This window comes from Caloenas nicobarica, chromosome 2, assembly GCF_036013445.1.
Source record: "Caloenas nicobarica isolate bCalNic1 chromosome 2, bCalNic1.hap1, whole genome shotgun sequence".
Taxonomy (NCBI): domain Eukaryota; kingdom Metazoa; phylum Chordata; class Aves; order Columbiformes; family Columbidae; genus Caloenas; species Caloenas nicobarica.
In genome coordinates this window covers 34,667,380-34,694,544 of record NC_088246.1, presented here as the reverse complement: position 1 = coordinate 34,694,544, position 27,165 = coordinate 34,667,380, and the positions used below count along the sequence as shown (strand labels likewise).

At 41.4% G+C, this 27,165-nt stretch overlaps 2 protein-coding genes across 2 annotated transcripts in view; one reads left to right on the top strand and one right to left on the bottom strand.

Annotated features, from left to right (window-relative positions):
* Positions 1 to 27,165, top strand: part of HYCC1 (hyccin PI4KA lipid kinase complex subunit 1) — a 364,011-nt gene that overhangs the window by 239,566 nt on the left and 97,280 nt on the right. The gene's annotated exons all lie outside the window — the stretch shown is intronic.
* On the bottom strand, positions 19,216 to 26,832 carry NUP42 (nucleoporin 42). Its single transcript, XM_065629043.1, has 7 exons — positions 26,690 to 26,832; positions 25,443 to 25,695; positions 24,072 to 24,166; positions 23,716 to 23,792; positions 21,488 to 21,574; positions 20,048 to 20,132; positions 19,216 to 19,912 (listed from the first exon to the last, which is right to left on the bottom strand). The coding sequence occupies exons 1-7, from the start codon at positions 26,802 to 26,804 to the stop codon at positions 19,341 to 19,343; spliced, it is 1,284 nt and encodes a 427-aa protein (XP_065485115.1). The 5' UTR covers positions 26,805 to 26,832; the 3' UTR covers positions 19,216 to 19,340.

Below are 27,165 nucleotides of genomic sequence, written 5' to 3'. Positions count from 1 at the left end.
AGTTTACGGCACCATCCAGCTCAGTTTATCACTGAAAAAAAAAACAACCCTTGCAACTGGACGAAAAGGCTTTTAATAATTCCAGTGTCTCTGTGTTTTGCCTTTGTGGTAGCTAAAGTTATGTATTTTACCATTTTTTATGGGAAGGTATTTCCTCGCAGTCATACTTTTCTCCAAATTCCTGTGTTGGGGTTGATGTTTTCCAAACTTGGCATTTGACCGTAGCATGCAATTCTGGAGGGGTTTTTGTGATGAAAGTGTAATTTTTGGCCTGATTTCCTTTAGAAGGAAGGCTCAAATGAGCACACCAGCTCTCTGCCTTTTTCAGGGGTATCTCTCTGTTGGTCCCTCCCTACAAACACTGAACTCACTGCTCAGTCACAGCCCTGTCTGTCAGATTGCCCCAAAACGCCTCCTGAAAGCAGCTTGTGGGGAAGGTAGGGAAGCCCAAGAAGTCGTCTGCAGTGCTTTAACATTAGTAAACATGCAGGAGAGCTCAGAGAGCTCAGCCTTGAGCTTTGGACCCACAGAGCACCCTGGTCCACTCATCCCCTGCAGGTAGACTTGGCCTTCCTGCCCCTGGGAGCACTCAATAGTTTGTGCCAATGACCAGCAGCTGGAGATAAGCACAGTGACAGACACCGACCCTCCAGACTGCACCACACGTCTTTTTTTAAATGCATGTAAACAAAACAAACTCATTCAATGTCTCTAGGCAGCTGGGATTTTTTTAAACTATGGTGTCAGTGAAAGGGGGAGATGTAGCTGCCCTGGTAGTCCCAGTACTCTGGTGCCATAGCCCACAGTCCTCTAAAGGACCTTGTAAGCTTCTGGCTCACTTTTTGTGTACCTCAGCTGACCCACTTTCAGTTTTAAAGCTGCCAAAGTTCATTTACAGTCTGGACTTTGATTTTACTGTACTACTTTTCTCATATTGATTTAATGAACTGTTTTATATTCACAATGATCACAGAATCACAGAATGGCTCAGGTTGGAAGGGACCTCTGGAGATCACCTAGTCCAACCCATCTGCTGAAGCAGGTTCTCCCAGATCAGATCGCACAGGAAGGCGTCCAGGTGGGTTTTGAATGTCTCCAGAGAAGGAGACTCCACAGCCTCTCTGGGCAGCCTGTTCCAGTGCTCTGGCACCTCAAAGTAAAGAAGTTTCTCCTCATATTCAGATGGAACCTCGTGTGCTTCAGTCTGTGCCTGTTGCCCCTCATCCTATTGTTGTGCACCACTGGAAAGAGTCTGGTCCCATCCCCTTGACATCCATCCTTGAGAAATTTATAAGCATTGATGAGATCCCCTCTCAGCCTTCTCTTCTCCAGGCTGAACAGACCCAGCTCTCTCAGTCTTTCCTCATAAGAAAGATGTGCCAGTTCCCCAGACATCTTTGTAGCCTGCCGCTGGACTCTCTCTGGTAGTTCCTTATCCTTCTTAAACTGGGGAGCCCAGAACTGGACACAGCACTCCAGATGTGGCCTCACCAGGGCAGAGTAGAGGGGGAGGAGAACCTCCCTCAACCTGCTGGTCACACTCTTCTTAACGCACCCCAAGATATCATTGGCCTTCTTGGCCACAAGGGCACATTGTGGGCTCATGGTCAACCTGTTGTCGACCAGAACTCCCAAGTCCTTCTCTGCAGTGGTGCTTTCCAGCAAGTCCACCCCTAACCTGTACTGGCGCCTGGGGTTTTCCCTCCCCAGGTGCAGGACCCTACACTTGCCCTTGTTGAACTTCATCAGGTTCTTCTCTGCCCAGTCCTCCAGCCTGTCCAGGTCTCACTGAATGGCAGCACAGCCTTCTGGTGTGTCAGCCCTTCCTCCCAGTTTGGTATCATCAGGAAACTTGCTGAGGGTACACTCAGTCTCTTCATCCAGGTCACTGATGAACAGGTTGAACAAGGCTGGACCCAGTACTGACCCCTGGGGAACCCCACTAACTACAGGCCTCCAACCAGACTTCGCACTGTTGATCACAACCCTCTGAGCTCTGCCATCCAGCCATTTCTTGATCCATCTCACAACATTTGTCCAACACACAATTCCTGAGCTTACCTATGAGGATGTTGTGAGAAACAGTGTCAAAAACCTTGCTAAAGTCAAGGTAGACAATGTCCACTGCTCTCCTCTCATCTACCCAGCCTGTCATACCATCACAGAAGGCTATCAGGTTGGTCAAACATGATTTCCCCTTGGTGAATCCATGTTGACTATTCCCGATAATATTCCTTTCCTCCACATGCTTGGAGATGACATCCAGAATGAGTTGTTCCATCACCTTTCCAGGGATGGAGGTGAGGCTGGCTGGCCTGTAGTTTCCAAGGTCACCCTTCTTGCCCTTTTTGAAGACTGGAGTGATGTTGGCTTTCTTCCAGTCCCCAGGCACCTCTCCTGTTCTCCACAACTTTTCAAAGATGATGGAGAGTGGCTAAGCAATAACATCTGCCAACTCTCTGAGCATTCGTGGGTGCAAACCATTGGGGCCCATGGATTTGTGGATGTCCAGTTTGTGTAAATGATCTCTAACCTGATCCTTCTCAACCAAGGGAAAGTCTTCTTTTCTCCAGACTTCCTGTCCTATCTCCAGGGTCTGGGATTCCTGAGGGCTGGTCTTAGTGGCAAAGACGGAAGCGAAGAAGGCATTCAGTAACTCTGCCTTCTCTGTATCATCCGTCACCAGGGCACCCACCTCATTCAGCGGCAGAACAGCATTTTCCCTAACCTTCTTTTTGCTGCTGATTCATCAAGGCACAGTCTTCTTCCAATCAGGAGAGCAGACAATTGGTGTGAAAATGCATTATTATGACAGTGTGAGACCCATATTTTACATCATATAGTAATGAACTCCTTTCAGGCCTCCCTGTTACTCAGAGAGGTTTTAAAAGGTAGATGTTGTATTATTTAACTCAAGAGAGAGTAACCAAATTGTTGATGGAAAGTTCTGTTTTCTCTAAAGACATTAATTGATTATTTGGTTAGGAAAAAGAGAAAAAATTCTTAAAAAAAAAGTAATCCAAGAACAATCAAACCAGCAAAACCCAAAGAAAAAGGTGATGTATCAAAGAAACTAAACAAGAACATCTGCTGTGTAGTCATTTTGGTGGGAGGGCATTGAAGGAGAAATAGTCTCACAGCCAAAGTCTGCTCCTTTAAAGCCTTTGTAAGAAATAGTATAAACTGAATGGACTCAATTGTACCTTATTCCCTGTATATGTTATGTCTCACTTATGGGCTGGGGAGAAGAGTTCAGCAGAGGAGCTCAGTTCTTCTATGGTCCAGTAAAATTGCCTTGACTGCTCAAGAAATAACCTCAGCACTTCTCTGAAGCAGAAGTCAGAATAAATGAAAATGCTGACAGCTGAACTTTAGCATAACATACTCTTTAATATGTTAATAGCAAGGATACGGGCAAAATTCTGCAATTTTTGGATGGTATTCCCATTGAGTCATGGCATTAATTCAGACAGTAACCTCTTCCTTAGAGGCTGGACCCACTAGTGAACATACAGGCAACAGAGAGGGGAAAAGAAAGATGAATATTATATAGCAACCATCTTTCTGTCTAGAAGCCCAGTTTAGATAGTAAAATTTACAGTATAAAAGGAGGGCAAATTCTGAGCAAGTGGAGCTGCTGTTCTCCTAGTGATGTGTTGCTGCCCCAGGACTTAAATCCACCTGGATCCTGTTTTGGTGGCTGACAACATTGGGGAAGTTTTGTTTGGGGGCCTGGAGGGAAATAGAAGGTGTATGTGGATTTTTGGTTTGGTTTGGTTTGGCTTGGTTTGGTTTTTTTTTCAAGTTTACCTGCTGTCACTTGCAGAGTGGTCACGGCTTGCTGTATCCGTGGGTTGACTGGTGAGGCAGAGGAGGAGCAGTCTGGTTGTGCCATGAGTTGCCCATTCTCACACGCATGCACACATCGCGACATCCACTTGTTCTCGGCTGCTGCAGAGCAGTGGGTGGCAGGATCAGGCTCTGATGTCACGATACGGTGCTGGCAGGTGACAGGGGGACATCCAGTGCAGCCCCCAGACCAGCACGGGTTCCTGCACCAGCCCTCCGACACATGGCTGGGGGGGTTCCTGCTTGCAAAAACTTGAACAGGAACTGCTGGTTTTCTTTCACTGGGGAAAAAGTATATTTTTAATGCCCTGTTCCCAAATGCATTACATAATAATCTTCAACAGTTCTGATCACATGTGGGCAGGGAAATATATCATTACATATATTAAATATATAGGAGTTAGTCTTCTGAGTTTATCTTAAACACCAACAGCCTTTATTAAAATTCTCTGTGATGGGAGCAGTAAATTTGCACTGATTCTGTTTTAAATCTGCATTGAATATGGATATTTTATTTCAACTTTCTTTGCCAGTACTGGAAAGTCTAGCATTACTTTATTGTGTTACTGCATGAGAACCAAAAAATTGATTTAATACAGCAGCCTACTTCCAATCCCTGGCTTAAGTGAAGTACTAAGGGTAAAATCTCAATGTCTAGCATGTGTAATGCACTGATTACCAGAGCTATGAACTCTGCATGGGAAACACTATATGACTTGATAAGAATAATTATAGAAAATACATGTGCATCATGTAACAGAAAAATCTGGTTCTTAGATCTATAGTTTAAATTGTCTCTCCTAAGAGAGCGAAAGAGCTTAACAAATCTTCCCTCAAATCTTCCCTCAGCCACGCTGCTTAATTGCAGCTGGTTGCTCGGAGCTCTGCTGTACGCCAGTGGTCTGGAAGGAAGAGACAGATTTTCCATGCCTAACGCAAGGGGTTACGTTTTCACTGTAAATGGCTCAGTTCTGCTGCACGTGTTGAACAGAAGTTGAACAGTTGTAAAAAAATAATTCAAATCCAATATAAGATAGTTGCAGTTCTTCTTAGTAAAAGACGTTAAACCCAATCTGAATAGTCTGAATTTAATTCTGTAATGTAAGTGTCTGATATCAAAGTATAAAAAATGGAATAGTCCTGAAGAAAAGAAAATAAAGAGATGGGAAGTGTAAGTGAAGAGGAGGAAAATGTATTGTACATTCAGACCTCTATATATTTACACTGATTTTTCATGCTGCAGTTGTAGTGAATGGTGTTTGATGAAGGTTAAAAAAAAAAGGTTTAAGAAATAAGAACAAAATGATAAAATGAAAATAGAGATAATTTGATCTCTTAGTTACCAATTGTTTGCTACATTTTCAAGTACCTAGTTCTTCTATTATTACACAATACAGAAGAACTTTTGTCAAGAAAAACTAGTTATTGAATGGTGCTTTTTAGAATGAAAAATTAAAACATAAGAAGAACCAGCATTTGCTGAGACATCAACAAAAAGGAAACTCAGGTTGTAAATCATTCTTCGCTGAGCAATTTTCTTAATAGTTCAACTTCTGTGCATGTTCTGATAACAAAGACTACATCAGATGGGTGCCGAGGACAGACTAATTAATTGCTAATACATTTCCATGTATTTGAATTTTATACAAATCAAGAAGTTTAATCAAGACATTGACAAAGGTAAAGAAACGCAGTATACAGCCCAAACAGCTATATTTATTTTACTTAGAATATAATGAGAAGTCAGAGCTTCTTTACCTTGTTGTGGTGTTTGTTGTCTAGGATGACATTCAAAAGTCTGAAGCTGGAAGCAAACTTGATGAAGCTGCTTATGCGTTTTGGCAGCTGGATTCCTGGATTTCACCCAGACACACGTTTATGTTCCCTTCTCCTCTCATGCCCCTATACTTTCACTTGGCACATACCAGTGTTTACATTTTTAGGCAGAAATAATCCACTGAGTAGTAAAACTCATCTGGAGGTCTCAAATGAGTGAAAACAAGCAAAGGAACCTCCGGGTGAGAACACTGGCTGATGCCATCAGCTACCGTCATGTTGCTACTTGGCAGCGGGATGAAAAGAGGGAACAGCGTCGCGGAGGGACCCTGTGAGTGGGCTGCAGCGCTGGCAGCAGCAGCTTTTTTGCGTTAGTATTTTGCATGGGTATGGTTTTCACCAATACCTCAGCAGAAATCCAGCTCTGTGCTCTGGCAGAAGTCTTTAACTGTACGATGTTTCAAAATCGTCTCCTTAAGCCACAGCTGAACCATCAGAACAGCGAGATGAGGTTGTTTTTCGTTCGTGTCTTAACACTTGGCACAAAAGTGACTTACGAGGCGTAACTCCCCATCTGACTGAAGCAAGATAAAAATCTTCATAGTAAATGCACAGGGCCATGTGACTGAGAAGGTAGAGAGATATATCAGACAGAAAATCATAGAATCATAGAATTGTTTTGGTTGGGAAAGACCTTTAAGATCATTGAGTCCAACTGTTAACCTAGTACTGCCAAGTCCACCTCTAAACCATGTCCCTAAGTGCCACATCTACATGTCTTTCAAACACTTCCAGGGATGGTGACTCCACCACTTCCCTGGGCAGCCTGTTCCAATGCCTGACAACCCTTTCCAGGAAGAATTTTTTCCTAATATCCAATCTAAACCTCCCCTGGCATGACTTCAGGCCATTTCCTCTCATCCTATCACTTGTTACATGGGAAAAAAGACCAACACACACCTTGCTACAACCTCCTTGCAGGTCACTACTGTCTGGGGGTGTTTGCAGAGAGTCTGTAAGAGAGATTTCTTCATCATCTTCTCCATTTCAGCCATCCAAACAGATAGAGGGAAAGCATGATGAGGTGAGATGTTCAAAACATCTGCAGCTGGGAAAAAGATGCATGAATATCAAGAAGACTCCACTGCCACTCTACTCTTTGGGTAGATAACTTACTCTGCTTTCTACAAGTAAGGGAGGAAAATCAAGAAGAGGAAGGGTTAGTAATACTTTAAGTAAAGTGAGGGCTGCAACAGTATGTAAAAATGCCATATCTGTAATTATCAATAACCACCATCAGCACTCTGCCCACTGCACTGAGCTGTTCCTGACCCTAAACACCTTCCCAGCGCCTCTAATACCCTGTTAAGGACTCGTGCTCACAGTGGTTGAAAATGTTTAATGGCAACTTTATTTCTTTAATTCATCTGAAATGGGAAGGTTCTGAGACAACGTGATCAAAGACGAGGTTTTGGTTTGGTGGAGCAGCTCACCAAAATGTCACAAACCAGCTTGCCTTCCCTCTGGATAACCCAGCATGGTCCTCCCAGGAGCTAATACAGCCTCTCCATGGGATGGACGCTACACTGACAACTGCTCCTCTGTTTAAGCAACTAAAAAAAGTTTCTGGCTATCTAAATTCAGTGGAAAACTGTATGAAAATCACAAAGTATTTTATTAAGAATTTAATGCCAGCTCTTCAAGGCTCTTAGAATTACAGCAACTGGAAATAAAACAGGTAAGGAATAAACTGCACTGTGAAATATTTGTAGCAAGGCTTGAGGACACTGTTTGAGTATCTTGAAAGGCAGAGGGAGTATATTTACACTGTTACAGTTGCATGCTTTGGACATCAGGTGACATTTGTTGGAAAGCTTCAAGACGCTGTGTTCATGCAGATAGGAGTCAAAAGCCCCAGAAAATATAACCTTCTTGAAATTTTTGCTCAAATTACAGAACCTGCCTCTTCATCACAGCTCTGTACTGAAACAGAAGGATGTGTAAACTGTGTTCTATTTATCTATGACACATTTTATAGCTTTCATTCTGATAGTATTTGAAGGCTTTTCATGTGTTTTCAGATTACACAGAACTCTCTCTCATAATATATTTGTAAGAGCTATTACTTTTAAATAAGAAAAGTGATTTTCTGTTGGGTGGGACCACCAAGTCATCCAGAGCTTTGAGATGGCTTCTCCTTGAATAAGCATCCCTGACACAAAAGAAACGCTTTGGCTCTCAAGAGCTGATTCTGGTTAGAACATAAGTAAGAACTATTCACTATTTAAATCAGAACAAATACAGAATAAGACAAAGGAGGCAGCTTAAAAGAGATTCTGTCCCTACTCATTGTGTTCTCGTTGGACAGGTCCTTTTCTTTTGCTACATCTCAGGCAAGGGCCATTTCAATGGCTGTAAGGGCTGCAGTAAGTCTTTAAGGGTCTGTTTCCCAGTTGTGACCTTTGCTGTGTTCCTCTCTGAATCCTGATTCCTTCAGTTGTGTGGAGAAAGAGTTGATGGACACAAGTTTTTTGCTAATATAATAATAATTTACAGAGATAATGCTGAGAGCAGATAGCTCTGTGCTTCAAGATACATCACAGTCTTTAGGGAGAACATCTAAATTCAGTTTAAAAAATGACTGGCCTAGGGAATTATAATGGACAGCTTGGGACACCAGAAGGGTATTTAATTCTATTTCTTATGTACCTGCAAACCATTGAAATGAAGCAATTTTGTACCAGTCTACATAACCTTTCATTTATCTTTGAAGCCTCCAAATAAGCATGTATTGATTTAAATCCTGACAGCCTACAGCAGGTTTCAAACTGAACAGGGTGGGGAAATTTAAAATGTCATAGGAACATAGACAAGAGTTATCTGGTTAGGGAAAAGGGTTCCTTTGATGTTTATATCTTCCCAAGTTTCTCTGTAATTAAGAACTAGCAAAACAAACTTGCTAATAGAACCACTTAGTGTTAGTACCACAGTAGTATTTAGTGGGCATAATCAGCTATCACTGCTTTGTGCTAAATGCTTCATGACCATATACTGATCATCCAGGCAGCCAAGCACCAGTATGGTGGGAGTGTTTTCATGTCCTCTTGTGGTTCTATGGCATGACTCAGCTCAGCCAGTCTTCTACCATGCCAGTTTTGGCGTCCTGGATAAACAAAACCCTACTTAGTATTTGCCTATTATCTACACATTTCATTGATCATAAGCAAAGGTTACTCTTGTATTAACTCAAGCTCTTGTGGTAGCCATAGTAGCAGCAGGTAATTTTTGGTGGCTTCTGACTTGACCAATACAGGTTGTAACAGTTGGGAGGCACAAAGAGAGCGTGGCAGCAGTGAATGAGGGTAAGTAGCTAAGTTACACCTTTTTTTCCTATGCTTAGGGTAATACTTTGATGATCCAGGACACAAACCTCCATGGAACCTATGTGCCCACAGAGAGAAGATGCACAGAGATGCAATCCTCTGCTAGAGACCTGAGCAAACTTTTACAATCATCCTTTTGTCATTATCCTTGTAAGGGACTTCTCAACACCTGCTTTGCTTTCACCCTCTCAGGCTGCAATGGGCCACAGCTGGAGCAAGTGGGAAGGAGAGTCCGTCCTCAGGCAGTGCAGGTATTCTAGGAGCAATGCAATAGGGAGCAGGCTTGATCTGATGCTTTTCTGCTCTTTGCTTTCTCTTCTTTTACACTTGAACAGGGGAAGTCTTGCCTGACTGATTCAAAGGTTTTATCAAGCCCTGTATGATAACCGTGTAGGAGGACACCACCTGGAGATCGTGGTATATGAGCAGGCAGAAGCTATGTCATGTTAGAGGAAATGTGGTTGCTGGTTCAGTGGTTTCCTGCGGAAAGCCCATCAGAGCTGTGCCCTGGAGTCTGCCTGAGCTTCAGTTTACTGGTGAGTCTGAATATTCCTACTTGGACCTGGGTTGCCTTGAATGTTTTGGAGTCTTTGCGGGGGGCAGTGGTTGCCCTGCAAAGTAAACGAGGCTGCATAGAGTGATGCATGGTCAGCTCCATCTGGTTTGAACAGAGGGAGTCAGTGGCTGTTTGGGCTTATTGAGTTTGCCTTGTGTGACGGAGAAACATCTCAAATCATCTGAGTTTCATATTCAGTCTCTCCTGTACCTTAAGCCTTATGAAGTAAGTTTTGCTAGGTTTAAGATTAGGAGATGAATGAGTACGTTGCAAATCTCCTCAGCTGATATTTATAGCCAGCACTTTCTTCAAAATAATCTGAGGATATGTGAAATGTCTTGCAAAATTTCACATGTGTTTTGGCAGAAATGGTATTCTCTGCTAAAGGAAAGACAAGCAAATTAATATAGCGTGTCATACAATAGGATGAAGGATTAGTGATACAGTAATGGGTGCATGAACAACTGATGCTAGAAACTGTCCAGGAGGCAAAAAATACTATAACAATTGTTTTATTTTTAGCAAGATTGTTATTTCCAGTGTCAGTTAAGTGAAAGATCGTTCGCGGGTTTTGTTTCATTGCAGAAGCTCTTCTGCAGTGATCCTGTTTTCCACATAAGCTCTGGAAGGCTGGAAGGTCCTATGTGGCAGGATCCTAGGAATTACGGGATTTAGGGTCCATCAGCACAGCTCTCAAATCATGGATAATTTCATTGATTTCAATTAAATACGAAGCTGGCAGCAAGTCAGCAATCCAGTGTGAAGTTAGGAGCCTCAATTCTTTGTTATATCTGAACTTACAAACATAGTCTTGCTCCTCATTTCTGGGTTAACTTCATGTTTGAACATGGAAGAATTCTGCTTTGATATTTGAAACAAGTGGGGTTTAACCCACACAATGTGCATATGAAACTTAGTTTCCTATAGACTGGTGCCCTTTGTCCTCCATAATACCCCAAAGGGGCAAAAGCCTGGCAAACTACTTTAGACACTAGTTTTATATGTGTGCTGATCAGCCAGCCAGTTGCTCATGGTAATCATAGGAGCTGAGTTTTGCCTGTTTTTTCTTTCGGTTGCAACACTAACTTTGGTCTCCTTCCTCATCCAGCTGCCAATTCTTACTACAGCTATGAGAATACAGTCATCTTCCAGACTTAAGTGCCTGGAAAATGGCCATGGGGTTAAAAAAAGTGACTGGTGCAGAAGGAATCACAGACAGATGATTAGAGAGTATAATCAAAACCATGTTATTTTCTTAGGAAACCTGCTAAAATTGAGTAATTTGAATATAAACCAGAAAACATCATGAATTGGACCTCGGCAGTTTTCTGGCTCCTGTGCACTTAGTCAGAAACTTAAATTGCCATTTGGAACTCCTGCTTCCATAGGGAAATTTTGAGATGGCTAAAAGCCAGCATCATAGCTCTGGGGCATCTTTTCTAGAGATGGGTCCACGCTGAGGGTCTGCAAGAGCTGAGCAGGACACATGAGATGTACAGCGTGCACTGGAGCTTCTCGGCTTTGGAGTCCTTCGGGTGACCTCCAGGGCTGCCTGAATCATCACACATCCCACGTCAGAGGTGGGAATGCTGTAAAAAGCAATTTATGTCCCCTTCCTGTATGCCAAGTACTGCAATATATAGACTCCTAAGTAAATGACCTAGGATACATAGCTATAAATTACAGCTGCACACACACACACACACACAGATTTTTAGAAACAACAAAAAACCACCACATATTGTTCTCATGTACTCTTTAGTTACTTTATAGGACTCCCCCTGTTCATGACTGTTTCTGTTATGTTATTGTTGGAAGAATAAACCTTCTCAAAGTAGATCATCATAAGGATGGAATGTGTCCAGTGACCGCTTAAGTAGGAGAAAATCTCTTTGCTGCCAGAACCAGTTTATTGCAGCTGTGATCAAGAAGTGTCTTGTGTGCATGTATTTATTTGTTCTCCAGTACTGTATTTAATATTGAGATGCTCTGCTAATCTATTTAACGTTATCCAATATTTTTCCAAACTGAAAGTAGATAAATGGAGAAGAAAAGGTCAGAGAGAGCCACCTGTTTTTTCAGCACAGATAGGACAGCCTTGTATGTCATCAAATGTCCAGCATAACTTGGTTATCTCAGTATAGACCTATTATTGGCAAGCAAAAGTATTTCCTGATGCAAGGGTTAACTTATATTGCTTGTCTTGTTTGTATAATGTGTGCTCTTTGGTAGGCATTGCTCTGTAGTTTTACTGTGAAAAGATGGATGGACTTGTGCTTCAGCTGTATAACCAAAAATTAGGGTGTTCAAGTGTTTTCCTCTGGCAGTATAATGGGTTTCAGCAAACCTGCCTGAGAACTTTGTGCTCTTTCCCTCCGCCCCCCCCCCAACTCTTTTCCTCATCCTCTGTACAGCATTGCTCAGAAGGGAAAAATTGGAGAAAGTTAACCTGATTGTTAGCAGATACAGACAATTAAGCAACTGTTAGCAGACAGACTACAGTCATTATTGTGTGGAGGCCTAGAGATGCTTCCTCCTTCCCTGGGATTGTGCACCTGATGGATGACAAAATGTTGGTGCCACCTCCTTCTCCACCGTACAGCTCGGGATGGAGACCGTCCCCATAGCTCCCTGTTGAAGGGGTGGGGGACTAGAAGACAAGTGAGACAGAAAGGTTCATCAACGTATCCGTGTTTTTCTAGGAGAAAATAAACCTTCTGACCTGTTCCAGACAAGTGTCTGGAGAACCAGAAGCATTCTCTTGTCATGGGCTGCGGAGAGCTTTAGTATCTCGGAGGTTCTAGGTGTGGTCCTCAGAAGACCAGGCAAAGGCAGCTGCCTGAGAAGAACAGGCTTGAGGAGATGACCAGTGGTTATAGAAGATGATTAAAGGTTAGGGGGGATTCATTTTGCCAGAAATCTCGTATGATATAGAGTTTGAATGTGTGAGTAAAGCTCACTAATGGGACAGAAGTGTGAAACAGCACCAGCTGGAAAGATGAGTCATGATGGAGCTACCAGCACATACCTGTGATGTACAGCTCTGCTTGTGTTCTCAGGCTGGCTTGGAGGTGTCTCAAATAATTCATGAACACTGTGTCCCAACAGGGTCATCAGCATTGTATGCACATGTGAATTCCTGTGTCGGCTTCAGGAAGAGGCACAGATCACTAGGGAGGTGGGTCTTCTGGTGGCCATTTCCCTCCGCAAAACCTGCACGAGGAGGCCAAGGGAGCCAGAGTCAGGTCCATTGGTATACAAAGGCAGGGGACCAGGGAGCTTGTGGGGAGCAGGATGCCTGCAGGGCAGGGGTAAAGCATTTTGGTCTCCAGGACGTCAGGCAGGTTAGACAGAGATGTCTGAAGAAGACTCCAGGCAGGAGGATCTACAGTGAAATCTGAGACAGCCTTATCTCAAGGCAGGCAGATCTGCCTGCAGGCTGGGTCTCTCTTTTATGCTGCGCCAAGTTCCTACAGCCAAATTCAAGCAGCGCTTGGCTTTGCCAGGGCCTGTTGGCCCCCACCCCCGTGGGAGCTGCTGAGCAAGCACACAGGCCATGGGAGAACACTGAGGGCTCTCTTCTGCCCCCCAAAAGTTAATGTGTACTGAATACAGAGAGTTCTTTTCCACCTCATCTACTGTCCATTTATCATATGGAAACAGTAAGTGAAAAAAGACTTTTTTTTTCTTTTTTGAAATGCAACCCATGATTACAAACTGCTATTTCAGTTTTACGTAATTTTAGTTCTATTTCATCATTGCAGAGATTTCAAGAGAAACCTGTATTTGAAGAAGTAAACTGCAACAACAAAATCTCATGTGACTATAAGGGGTGCTTTAATTCTGAGGTGCATCACAAGCCACAGCTGTACAGATACTTGTCAGGCTGAGAAAAAACACAACAGCACTGCTTAGACAGAAAAGATCAGCTCTCAGAGATCAAAACTGTACCTTGTTAGTCTCCCTTAAAAGTGATGTGACATGTGGTTTTACATGCACATATGCAAATGTTGCTTGTTTGATTCATACAGGAGGGTGGGTTTATTTTGTGTAACTAGAACTAATCTAATTACTTTGTAGGGCATATGCAATGGGCACATTTCATGTGATTTGCAAAGATAAGGCTGCATGGAAGACTCCAGAAGCATGACTCGATGCTGACTAGAAAGCGTTTAGTTTGCTAAGAGTGCACCACAATAATGAGACAGAAATTCAGGTGGAACAGGATATAATTGCTGCAGGTACTTTAAAACCACCAGATCAGTTTTCTGATGACTACTATGGAATTAGCAACGTAACAGATCTGCCTGTTGGAAGGGGTAAGGCGTAAAACTTGTTTCTGATGTCTCTCATGTGACATGGTAAGAACAAACCCCATTGCCTGCAGAGGAAAGACAAAGCAATCTGTGTACCCAAACAAAAATCTTGATCAGCCAGTTAACGTTTAAATCTGGTGGTTGTTTTTGCTCTTGTTCCCTCTGTTTTAAGATCTGGTTTTGTTCTTTTGCAGGAAGGTAGGTCCTACCGAGGAGCCTGTTGCATGATACAGAGTTGTAAAAACGTGCCTAGCTTAATTCTGCAGACAAAACTGAAAACTTGCAACAGCACAACAGATTAAATAAGAACATTGCCTAAGACTGAGTTGCTGAGAAGTATTCTTTTTTTTTTTTTTTTTTTTTTACTTGGCTATTCTGAACAGGAAAACCAGGCAATTGCGAGTGAGAGTTGAGAGACCAAGAGGCATATTCACTGCCAACGTTAGGGAGCTAATCTGCCTCTTTAAACTCAATGCTTTGAGAGAACTTCCCTCTTCACGGCTCCCTGCAGGACTGGAGGCTGCCACATAGAGCTGCCTGCTCTGGATGCTCAGTGTTGCACTCTCGGCACTATCTTCACAGGTGCTCGTGTATTTTGGCTCAAAGGCCAGGGATCAGATCTACTTATGTTGACTTCTGCATCTCTCGGGACATGTTCTGTTAGTCCTGACAGGTAGGGATTTGTTTCTAGTGTTCTGGGTTTGGCTTGGCCAGATGTTAACAGAGGAAGAAAAAGGACCCAGTTGGGAAACTTCATGTCTAAGGCATTGCAGAGGAAGTATTGCAGTATTCTGGTTACTAGTCAAGATGCCCTGAAAAAATCCCATGTCTTCCCTTCTGAGAGGGTACCCTTTCAATAAGACGGCCACTCCACGCCACAGCCTCTGCTTTCACTCAGCAGTAATTTTTCAGCTCTTAAGTTTCCTCCTCAATCCTCATTTCCAACCAGCAATCACTTGGTCACTCTCTGAATCGCCTCCTACTCCTCACACAGCTCTATGGCAACCACCTGCCCAGAACCAAATGCAGCATCACCAAGTTGTGCAGGGAAGGAGATTCCTAAAGCTCACACTACATTTTACTGATCTAATCCACTGCAGCTTCTTATCTTCCTTACTGTCACCTTAAACCCTACACTTTTCTCTGTCTCTCTGAATACTAGTAGTATAATTCCTTTCCTTTAGCTGCTGGCTTATATTAGGACAAATACAATTAGATATCTGTTTAAATCGACTAATTGTCTATGGCTTTCTTCCTCCATTACTGTCCAGGTAAATATCAAATTACAGTTTCTCTCTGTCTTCTACATTAGGATATGGGAGGAGGACTAGAAACAAAAAGCATTCTCTCACTTGCCAATGTTTGTGACTAATCGCTAAACCTAATCACTGTTATATAAATATCTGACAGCTCTTAAATGCCTGTATCAAATGCCTAACTAAAAGCCAGATGATCTGTCTTTAGAATCTCTTCAAATTATTCATAACCATCAACAAAGTAAGTACCTTTGCTTGCTAAGATGTATGATTTCCCCCATCTGCTGGCACATCCCTAGTGCTCTATCACTTATCCAAATAATTATCACAACTATGGCAAGTCCATTAGCCAATTCCATTACTGACCAGTACAGCAAATTACCTGGACTCCCATGGTGCCGCAGTGAGCTCACGTTTCACAAATATTTTCTTACTGGCCTTTTATCAGTAACTGCATTACATCCTCATTGATTTTTCAACAGTCCCTCATTTCAAGTATTTTAAAATAGATTTCCAGCATTTCAGAGTTATCAATCTCACTTCAGTGCTCCTGTATTAATAGGCTTTTTGTATTCCTTTCCCCTCAGACATGTTTGTGGAAGCTCTTCTTTCCTTATCCTTCTGGCTGCTCTTAATTTACTGTTGTTGATGCCCTTAGCTTTAGTCTCTGAGGCTTAAATCTAGCCAGCTGATTATCTGCAGTCCATCTTCATTCAACGTAAGGCTACCTCGCCACTTTGTGCTGCATATAGTGAAACTACAAAACACATGGATACTATGATTCACTTTTAAGACAAAATTGTAATGCTTTCTGGGGCTCCCCTTATTTCTCTTCTTCAATTTTGAGTTTTCCCAGTGCTGCTACTATCATCTGGAGGAAAAAGGGCATAGAAAATTCCATTTATTATATGCTAGGTTGCTTTCTCCATTGGGACAGTGGAGAGTTTTTTCCCCTGCATATAGGCTGTCTCAAGTACTGTTATCTGAGGATTAATCCACGATCTCTTGGAAACCAAAACTTCAAATAATTTTTCAAATAAGTTGTTCGTACCACACTGCAGGAACTTCAGTGACTCGTAAATCCTGTTATTCCAAAGTGAGGGAAGTACTTGAAAGTATCATGTGGAGCTTGAATGTTCCAGCCTAATTCACAGACTGAGTTCTACTCATCAGGACACGTTACACCTCTTTGCTTGGATGTTCACCTTACGTTTTCTGTTTGAAAATGAGGTACAGTTAAGTGAGATCTGCCAGTTTGCTGCCACTCTGCATGTGTTTTTATATGCCAGACCACAAAATTATGACTTTCTGGAGAACAGCCATATGCCAAACAAAAAAAGCAGTTGCAAAACACAAAAGTTAAGAAAATGAAAGGATTTTAGCTAAAAGGAAGATATTATTTAGCCACCTTTGTACTGCCAGCCAACTTTGATATCAAATATACCAAAATCAGAACAGGATGAACAGCAAAAAAAATTGCTTCTATCTACTGACAAATTGTTTATTTTCTGCAGTTTTGTAAGCCCACTAAAGCAACACTATTTCCTTCTATTCTAGCCTATCCTTGTCTCTGCTTCTGCAGCCAAATTCACAGCTTGCCTTTTGCTAGGTAACTCATATCATGCTGCTCTCTGACACCTTTTTAGATGCTTAGAAGCCCATTTGAGATGAAACACCAAGTCTTGGTATCTGAGCAAGAGTGATTTTTTTTTTTCTTTTTTTTTTTTCTTTTTTTTTTCCCTTTCGGTGTGAGGAGATGACCTGAAAAAATGCATTCGTTCAAAAAATTTGATCAAACATTAATCTTTATATACTGTCATCTAAATAAAGAATACTTTCTTTAATCTATTTCTTAATCACAAGGTGATCTAAGACTTCAAAATTCCCTTCTCCCCTTAGGTCCCTGTAGGTTAGGATGATTGAGGACATCCAGCCAATGTTCTTTTGGGTACGTACAGTAGATTATTCATATTTTTCATGGCCTTACTTTTTTTTAAGCAAAAGCACTTCCACTTAGAGAAGCTTTTATGCACTTTTGAGCCTTGAAAGCTCTTAACGCAGCTTAGCAGCAACAGCCTGCTGAGATACTTGAAGGACTAAAAGATTTAGCTCATAACTTAAGTTCAAAAGCTGCTTTAAGCTCTTATGTAGCACAGCAGCAGCACTGAGGTATAGAAACTCAAAAATCTTGCAGTGGCCCTGTGTATAAAGACAGTTCAACTTAGTAAATATAGCTTTGGCATTTGTCAGAGGTAGCCTATCCTTAACTGTGACTCAGAACGCCCCTCTCTTGGTTTTTTTGGTTAAATTAGTCATTTAAGAGGATGAGCATTAGGAAAAAAGCACAGGTGAGTTCATAACTATTACTCCTTTAAGTGTAAGACAGAACCATCTGTAGTTATCTAAAACATGCCATGGGATCCTTAAGGTTATCAGCAGGACTTAATTCTGTACCTATACTCCAAAATACATTCTTGCTATACTAGAATGTTGCTTTAATACAAATAATAATAAAAAATTACAGCAACTTCTAAAAAAATCTTGTAGCTTCACAAATGAAATAGGGGACAAGGGTATAGCATGTCATATTAATAGAATGAGTTCAGGCAGTTATGGCATTCATCTCACAAACAACAAACACTTTGTTGAATACTATCTTTTTTTACAAAAGTTAATTTAACAACTTCTGTAAAGATGGGGGTTTTCTGCAACTACTGTGGCATAATGGATTTTGGTATGTTCCTCAGTTCCTGTGTCAAAATCTGAATAACTGGTGTAAATGATCCAGAGCCAAGTGAGCCCTGACAGATGTATTGATTTGTCCCTGTCTCAGTACTGCTCTGGGGGGCCTCCCTTGGAAAAACACATTTCATAAGAATTAAATAGGACTCTGGGCCAATATATCAGTATTTTGTTTGTGAGTTGCAGGAAGCCAGCCCTGGGTCATTCACAACACACTAACAAAAAGCAGGTGCCGCCTTTCATCTACAAAACTATCACCAGAAAAATCCCTATAAGCAACCCAGTACTGTAACATAACATTTGCAAGTTTCTGGTACATCTACACTGAGCACACAGACAGGGGAACCTGGATTTCTGGTAAACCTGCAGAATGCCATGGTCTATTATCCTAAATCTTAAATATGTTCACAGTGTTTCAGCAAGCCATCTCCCAGTACGTTATGGCCCTTGTAGGAAACACAGCTGGAGTGAAATTTTAAGTAGGACTGTGGTCCATAGCAAGAACTGAAATGTTATCTTCAAGGCTTAAAGCAATAAATTGATTTATTTAAGTATATCCTGGAGCAAACTTCTGCTTTCCTCTTAAATATGAGGTTTGGTAATTTTACACCATTAATGGGAGGGCCTGCTCAAGAACAAATGTTCTTTTCACCTGACTCCAGTATTATACCTCCTCTGGAAAACTTCTGATCCCTGCTTTATAGCATCTTGGCAAAATATATACCTTAATATAAACGGTATATGGCTAATATGTGCACCCATCAAGTTTAGAGAACCAGACAACAAAAGTCTATCAATTTACATAAATCTAGTAAGTAGTTTTGCAATTGTTTGCAAAGTTTTATCTAAGAGTTGCCAAAATAGGAAACCACGAGCTTCTTATTTGTGATGACTGCTTCCAAGGCTGTCCTACCCCCCATACTAAATCAATGCCTGCATTATGACCTCAAGCAGAACAACTAACAAAAGCTGAATTGCATCAACTGGGAGAGGTAACCAACTCTCAGCGACAGAAGCCTGTAGCTGGGTATAGACCACACAGGAGCCCTCTGTCTCCAAACACAATTGTCAAAGGCTGCCCAAGCCCTTAAAATAAGAGGCAAAAGACAAGGTTGTCCAAGCAGTCTTGCACTGCAACTGGTTCTTTCCAGCATTCTGCTCAAAGTAGGCTGTGTGCATTCTTACTTTGAGAAAACCTCTTTAATACAGTTTTTGCTCAGAATTTCACAGTATGGAATTTAAAAGGAAGCTTCATTCGTTCATTTCTTGGATGTAAAAGGTCCATTCCAAAATAACCAAGAAATTATAAAATACAATGTTCAAATGTTTATACCTGTGAGTTTATTATTGGAGAAGACAGAGATAAATGCTTCCATTTGAGTTAATTTTCATTTTTTATTTCATTACTCAACCACAAAAGTGTGTAGTTGAGGTATCAGGGAAGTTACAAAAACATGTTGTTTCAGAATAAATTTAAAAGTTCTAATGGTGGTGGCTTAAGAGGAATCTTTCCCATTGTAAACTTTTTTGCTTCGAATTGTTTTAACTCTTCAGCTGATAATTCGCTCTTTGGTGTAAATAACTTTTCTGATGTAGTATTGTTTGTGGCTGCAGACGACGCTGATGTTATGTTATGTCCAGAGGCGCTGGCAGTCTGTCCAAATAAAGCACTGCTTGAATGTGAGGCAGAAGCTGCTACTGCTGCATTAAAAGCTCCGAAGGCTGGAAGCGGAGTGCTGCTTGATGAGTTCACAGCAGAAGAACTGCCAAACCCTGAAAACCCAGAAGTTCCAAAACCACTAGTTGTTTCAGAAGTTTTAAATGAGAAGGAGGCTGCAGATGGAGCTGCCGGGCTGCCAAAACCAACAGAATGGGATACGCTAGGAGGGGATGTCACACCAAAGGCGGGAGGATTACAACCAGCAGAAGAGCTCCCAAAAGCAGGGGGGTTTCCAGATGATGTGCTGCTGAGACTGGAACTTGTTTTAAAGGAGAAACTGCTAGCACTGGTACTGCTGCTGTTCACAGGAAAGCCTGCAATTATAAAATGTATAAAAAATGTTAGAACGTACATTCCTGTCATACTAAACCACTGCTGTATTTCAATAATGCAGAAGAAGAAAAACTCAATAAAATGTTTAACTGTTAGTTCTTAATGCAGGAACTTACTTGATGACCCAAAGCTTGATGTCTGCTGTTCTCCGAATCCAAAGGAAGGCAATGGCTGAGTGACCGTGTTCTTTAATTCAGATAGCTTAAAAAAATCCAAATACATAAATGAAAACTAGATTCCAAAACAGAAATGTCTTCCGATAAATATGTGAAGCAAAAATATAGCTGCTCAGTCCAATTTAATATACCTTAGGCAAAGGTAGACATTGATCGCTTTCATCACTATTGCGTACTCTTGCAGCAATGAACAAAATGCTTTAAGGCACTATTCTCTGTAAAACACTCTAGAAGCACAAATATATTACAGTTTACAGATTTTTGTTTGTCAGTCAGTGACCTGAACACCTTTTCCAGCTCTCGTTCTCATCTCTTACCTATTTCAGTTACTGCTTTATGATCCTATGTCTTTGCTTTGACTTAGTCTGTCCTCTCACCTTGGCACATCTGCTCTTCTGGGCCAAAACCCAAAGCCCATTTCTTCAACTTCAGCACTGAACGTACCAAGGGATATGACCATATTACTAAAACTTCAACGCATTTCATGCAGACTCAACTTAATCTGCCTCCCTGATTATTTAATGCTGGCCTGAGTCAGGTGCATGTGGAAGTCTATGAACACAGTTTTGGGTCTTACATCCACCTTTCTCTGGAATAATGAAATCAGTGAATTGCAGGCAGGTATTATAAAACCCTTTTGTTAACTAAGGAGAGCAGCGAATCAGGATGGTTCCACATTAGCAAGGCAGCAGCTAGAAAATTCAGTCACACTTCTATCGCCTCTAAAAACACATGCAAACTGAGAGATGGGGCAGTTTTCAAACTGCAATTGTTATTCTCTTATGTAATATTCCTCTTTACACCCTTTCCACTTTCTCTGGTGTTCCCAGGAGCATTCTAAGATGACTGTCAAGCTCTTTGTGCCATCAGTCAGCCAAACGCTTTCATGCCAGACGTTTTGCAAGGCTGCGGTGCCAGAACATAACACAGCGCAGTTGAGATTTTCAGAATAGTTCATAGATCTATCCTAAAATTGCCAATGAATCAAGGAATCAAACATTTTGGTGTCTCAGCTATTTAGGTGCAAAGAAGGATGCCCGAAAAGAATAATGTATGTTTGGTTGTAAAATATAGTATCCTGTGATCTTCGAAGCGATACCTATCACCTACTTAGATAGAAGTTAGTAGCAGTGTAGTTAAGTATGTTGATAACAGTTGAAGTTTCTACGGAACATTTGCAAGATCTCTTCATTAAAAACAAGGTGGCATGTTAAAACTATCATGTTTTTAGAAATCTTTGCAGCAGAAATTAACATTGACATTTGCAGGACAGTTTGGTGGGATGTGTCTGAAAAACCATGAATCTAAGAAAACATTTGCCCAAGATTAATACAAAATGACATCAGGAACAGAAACATTTTACCTTTTATTAACACTTACCAAAGCTGCTTTTGTCGATGCATTTAAATTTTTCAACTGAAGCAGCCGATTTTTCCATTGTTTTGCCAGCTGTTGGACAGAATCGATCTAAAAAGGGGGAAAAGAAAAGCACGTTTTTATTGCTGGTGATGACTTAAAAAAATAGAGTGATCTGACAACTAAACTGAAAGAAGATTTCTAGAATTAGAAAAGAAACTTCATTAAGCCAAGAAAACAAGACTTTTGCTTCCTTGAAACACAAGGCGAGAAGCTGAAATTTTTGTTATTAACACAGAATTCCCTTTCAATTCTCTCACTGTTTCCCTTAAATCAACTTTTTTACTTCACATAACAATAAGATTAAAAAAAAATGTCCTGGGGTTTTCTAAATCTAAGCTCTATCACCGTCTGATTTAGGTGCTTGGGGGAAAAAAAAAAAAAAAACCAAAAAACAAACGCACAACAAACCACAAAAAATATGTAAGTTTTAAGTATAAGAGAACAAATGCTTCAATCCTTGTTTTATTTCTGGCTTGTCCACTTACGTGCTCACTCATTAAGCTGAAGTCCTAAGATTTGCCTCAGCTTCTCCAACATTTTCAGAAAAAAAATGCCCACTTTCAAAACACTATAATTCAGAACACTTTAACAGTGTCATTCTAAAATGTCTAGCTTTGCAGAAATTAACTTAATTTAAATCAGGCCCTTTAATGTGCTATCCATCAGATTACTGCAAAGAACATATACAGCAATAAATAGTACCTGTGTGTAGCTGATAAGTGTGATTAAACGAGAAAATTGAAAGTCATTAAATAATATACTTCTCAGGAATTTGAATTTCCTATATTTAAGTCTATCAACACACCTATTGAAAGCCTGGCCTAATTGAACTTTCCTTAAAAACTAAGTAAAACATACAATGTCCCAAATGCCTGCAAGAGTGGAATGAGTAATCTTTTTGTAAACAAATTCCTTAATTTTTCAAAAGGGTCTTAGATCATGAACATCAATTATTCTTTTGTGTCTAGTCACATGCTAGAAGATCATGTTTCTTGGTATCAGTTCTTATACAACAGACTGGAAAATCCAGATTTTGACCCAGTTTAAGAATAGAAACACATGCTTTGGAAAAGACATGTTGTACTTTTTTGTGAGAGAACTGTATCATACAGTTATCATCTATACACCGTGGCTTTCATGAACTTGCATTCAGTGCTTCAGAGTGCTTCAGTGAGGCCACTACTTTTTAAATAGCCAGGCATAGTGTATTGTTTAATCATTTCGGTTTATTTTTTTTAATTGAAGTTGTTTTTTTGGTGCTTGGGTTTTTTTTGTTGGGTTTTTTTGGGTTTTTTTAAATCTCTTCTGTCTCTGAAAATGCAATTCTAGTAATTCTAAGCACATGAAGTACGAATGGTGACAGCAGCAATTCCTTCTATAATGCAGAACCAAGGTGAAGAGGAAAGAGTGCAATGTAGCTCAAATTAGTTTCTACTTGCATCGATCCAATAACGCAGTTCCTTTCCTGGAGCAACACTGAACTGTGCTAGCTTCCTTGATATTGATAGGACTAAGATTTATAAATAAAAGACATTTATTAAGACATATAAATTTATATTTTATATACATATAAACCCACATATATTACTTCTTTTCTAGAAAAGTATATACTCCTCTTTAGAAGTATCTGCTATTTTCAGCATTAATTCCCTGCAATAAAGGAATGTAAAAAACCAAGGTCAAATAAGCCTCCCCAGTGTTCTACCTAAAGGGCCATATATCCAGCTATAACAATCAAACTGACTAGTAGCATACAAAGCATTAAGCTTTTCATATAGGATTCAAATAACTTCTACAAATAACACACAAGAGCAAGGACAAGACTAAGATAAGGAGTGTCTAGGTTTAGAAAGACCTTACATTTAACTGAGAATAGCTAAAAGTTTATTGCTACCATTTTTCGTAGGAGCTGATGTTTCTAGACATTTAGGCCATCAGTTTTAGAAGCCCATATCTGACAGTTTTAGCCTGTGATCTCAGACAGGAATAAGAAGTTACGGAAGAACATACAGACTAACAACTATTTTTGCATTTTATTTGGTGCACAGTAATTCAAAAATATTCTAGTATTCCGATAATCTCCTAGAGTTTGGTAACTATATGAGTCAAGAGTTGCCACCTGAAGAATAGTAACAAGTCCCATCTTGAAACATGTTCACATAAAAAGTCAACATTTTAAAAATACTTACATAGTTCTGAAAGTTATTGTTTGCTCTGCAGTTATAATACTCCAGATGTAACTCTTCTGGCGAGAAATCTGAAAATCCTGTAAGGAGAGGAACAATCAAAAACCTCCAAGAAAATACATTAATACTTCCAACTGCCCTCTATAGTTATGAAGAAATGGGCCTTGGTACGTGATCTGTAAGTCAGTTACACCTGGAGGTACAAAAAGGACTCATTACGGAACTTCAAGGATGTGAATGTCCAAAATGAATTTGCCATAATCCAATATTCCTTTTTGTTGCATCACAAGGCAAATCATCACCTAAATATCACATCCTAAACAGCAGCAACATGCGACAACACTAAAAGTATTACCTACCCGAGACATTTGGCTTTTCTTTCATTGGTGAGTAAGACGAAAATATCCATTGTCCTGAAGATTCCCAAATTTCCATGTCTTTTGCTACACTTTCGCTATTAAACAAAACCACAGATGAAGGTAAGGTAAAAATAAAACCACCAGGAGCAACTGCCTAGCTTGAGTTCAAAGTCAGATACCTGCTACCATGAAAATTAATGAAGTGTGACACAAGTCAGAATGCACAAGAGAAGTACTCAGTTCTTGGTGGAGGAAATGCACTTATTCGGCAAGATACAGAAACGTCCCTTCAAAGCATTTTTCTTTATTATCTAACTGCAAGTAAATCAAACCAGATCTTATTAAAAAATCCCAAAATGCACAAAGAATTTTTGAATCCTTGTATGGCGTATGCTGTCACAGGATTTCCCCTGATGGTGTAGATCACAGTACAATTTAAAACCTTCTCAACAGTAGATGATTTTACAGTATAAATGAACATGCACAGTGTTAAATAGCAAAATTCAGAAGAAAAAAAAAAGAGAGAAACAAAAAATAGAAAGAAATAAGTGTTCCACACAAGAGTTTTGGAAAGGAATCGAAAGCATAAAAATGGAGACACTGCAAAACCAGAGAAATAAAAGCTACATCAACAAAACTAAATCCAAAGGTAAACAAACAGTGAAAGGGTAAAAATTAAAGTGGACAAGCAGATCACTACATAGTAACAAATGAGCAAAGATTCTAAGTATTTCAGATGTTTGTAACACGATGTATGTTCATATTTGAGAAACTGAGTAAATAATCTGTTAAGCATTTTCTTAATTTAATCTTAAAATGGAAAGTGGTTCCAAAACCTTGCTGCTTCAGGAAATTACTGCCTGTTGCATTTCATCATCTGCCCTGTAATTGCCTTGAATCTGCTGGTCACTCTCAACTGACTCTACAATACACGCATGTGAAACCAGGTTTTTCAATAGTTTTGCTATTGGCAGAACAATCTGTTACCTTAAGTGCCAGGAAAACTAAGTAAAATAGTTCATTTTCTCAAAGAGGTGTTGATTTTTTTTTTTAAATGGTTGAACTGCTGTCCAAGGGGCTCTGACTCCTTATTTTGAAGTAGTGAAGTCTTCATTTCTTTTCTTATCCTTCTGCCCCCAACTTAAATCCCATACCATCTTACTAATATCACAGTAGTCTAGCTGCCCAGCCCAGGTTCAAAACATGCCGGCATAACTCAAGAGAATTAAATGAAGTTGTGTTTTCTATGGTTCTTACTACATGTCCCAGCTTTGCCTTCACGATTATGCCCTCTGTATTAACTCTAGTAAGTAAGCAAGATTTTAAACTGCTCATTCTAACTGCTTTCAGTGAGACAGGACTATAACTTACAGAAGTCTCTCCTCTTCATCTTTATAGCCATCAGCGATATTTTGACTGTTCATTAATGCAGAGAATCTGTTCTGCGAAAAGTCTGCATTTCTGCTGCTGCCTCCTGATGATCCAGAATCAGAGGAGCTGAAAAATCCTCTTCCATGATCTCTGCTGCCACCCCATGTATTAGACTTAAAGGTCGATGGCTGGACAACATTCGTGTATCTCTGGTTAGCAGTATCCCATCCTCCTCCTCCTCCTCTGTTAGTACCTTCCAATGGAAAAACAAAACAAAACAAGATTCTTAAATCATTAAGATATTAACAATACAACATCAACAAAAACTGTAAGTATTCTTATGGCGGCGATAAGAAACTTGAAAAGAAAATGTAGTTTTTTCCTAACGAGTTAAGCTGATTATTTAATGAGCTTAACCTAGCGAGTTACGCAGGGTAGTTCTGGAGTCAGAGATAAATGTGAACTCCTCCCTGCATGCGCATGCCAACAACAACTCGTTGGCACTGCAGAAAAGAGCCCATTTCAGTTTTACTTATATTGTTTTATAAAACAACTACCCCAGAATTAAAAACAAAAAAACTTGCAGTACGTTTACATTTGGGGCTCCTGCCTACAGAGCTGCAGCAGGGCCTCTGTTGCACAGTGAAGACCTCCCAAGTTTTGGGACCTTGGTCACTCTGCAGGTACAAAGATCACAGAATCACAGAATGTTGGGGATTGGAAGGGACCTCGAAAGATCATCCAGTCCAATCCCCCTGCCAGAGCAGGAACACCCAGATGAGGTTACACAGGGAGGCGTCCAGGCGGGTTTTGAATGTCTCCAGAGAAGGAGACTCCACAACCTCCCTGGGCAGCCTGTTCCAGTGCTCTGTCACCCTCACTGAGAAGAAGTTTCTTCTCAAATTTAAGTGGAACCTCCTGTGTCCCAGTTTGTACCCACTGCCCCTTGTCCTATCATTGGTTGTCACCGAGAAGAGCCTGGCTCCATCCATGTGACACTCACCCTTTACATATCTATAAACATTAATGGGGTCACCCCTCAGTCTCCTAGGAAGATAAGGAACTGCGGCCGTGTTACCGCATCCCTCTGCTCCCCACCGTGCCTCTTGCGCACCTGAAGCTTCCACAGACCCGCACCCGACCAGGGTTAGAACCACCTTCACGAGGTGCTTAAACTCGGCTCACCGACCGCCCTTCCCGCACGTTTCCTCTGTTCTCGCAGCCCCCCCGCCGCCCCCCGGCGGTACCTTGGTAGTGGGGTGCAGAGGGCCCGTACCGCCCGGCGCCGCCGCGGGGATGCTCGTTCCAGCAGCGTTCGCCGAAGCGGCAGCGGCCCTGCAGGAAGAACTGACAGATGGCCATGGCGGCGGCCCCGCGGCCCGCCGGACGCCGCCGGCCTGACGTCAGCGGCGGGCGCCGGGGCGGAGCCGCGGCGGGAGCGCAGCACCGCCCCTCAGCCGCGGGCAACCGGCGGCGCGACGGGCCCTAACGGCCGCTAACGGCGGCGCCGCGGGATTGGGAGCCCCGCGTCACAGGCGGCAGCGGCGGGACCCGGGCGGGGGCGTCGCCGTGGGGGACCGTTTTCAGTTCACACTGAAAGTGTGAACTGAAAACGGTCCCCCACGGCGACGCCCCCGCCCGGGTCCCGCCGCTGCCGCCTATCGCGACAGCCGCCCCACGCTACTTTTCACAAGCCCTTCCCTTCTTCACGCTTAGAAACTTT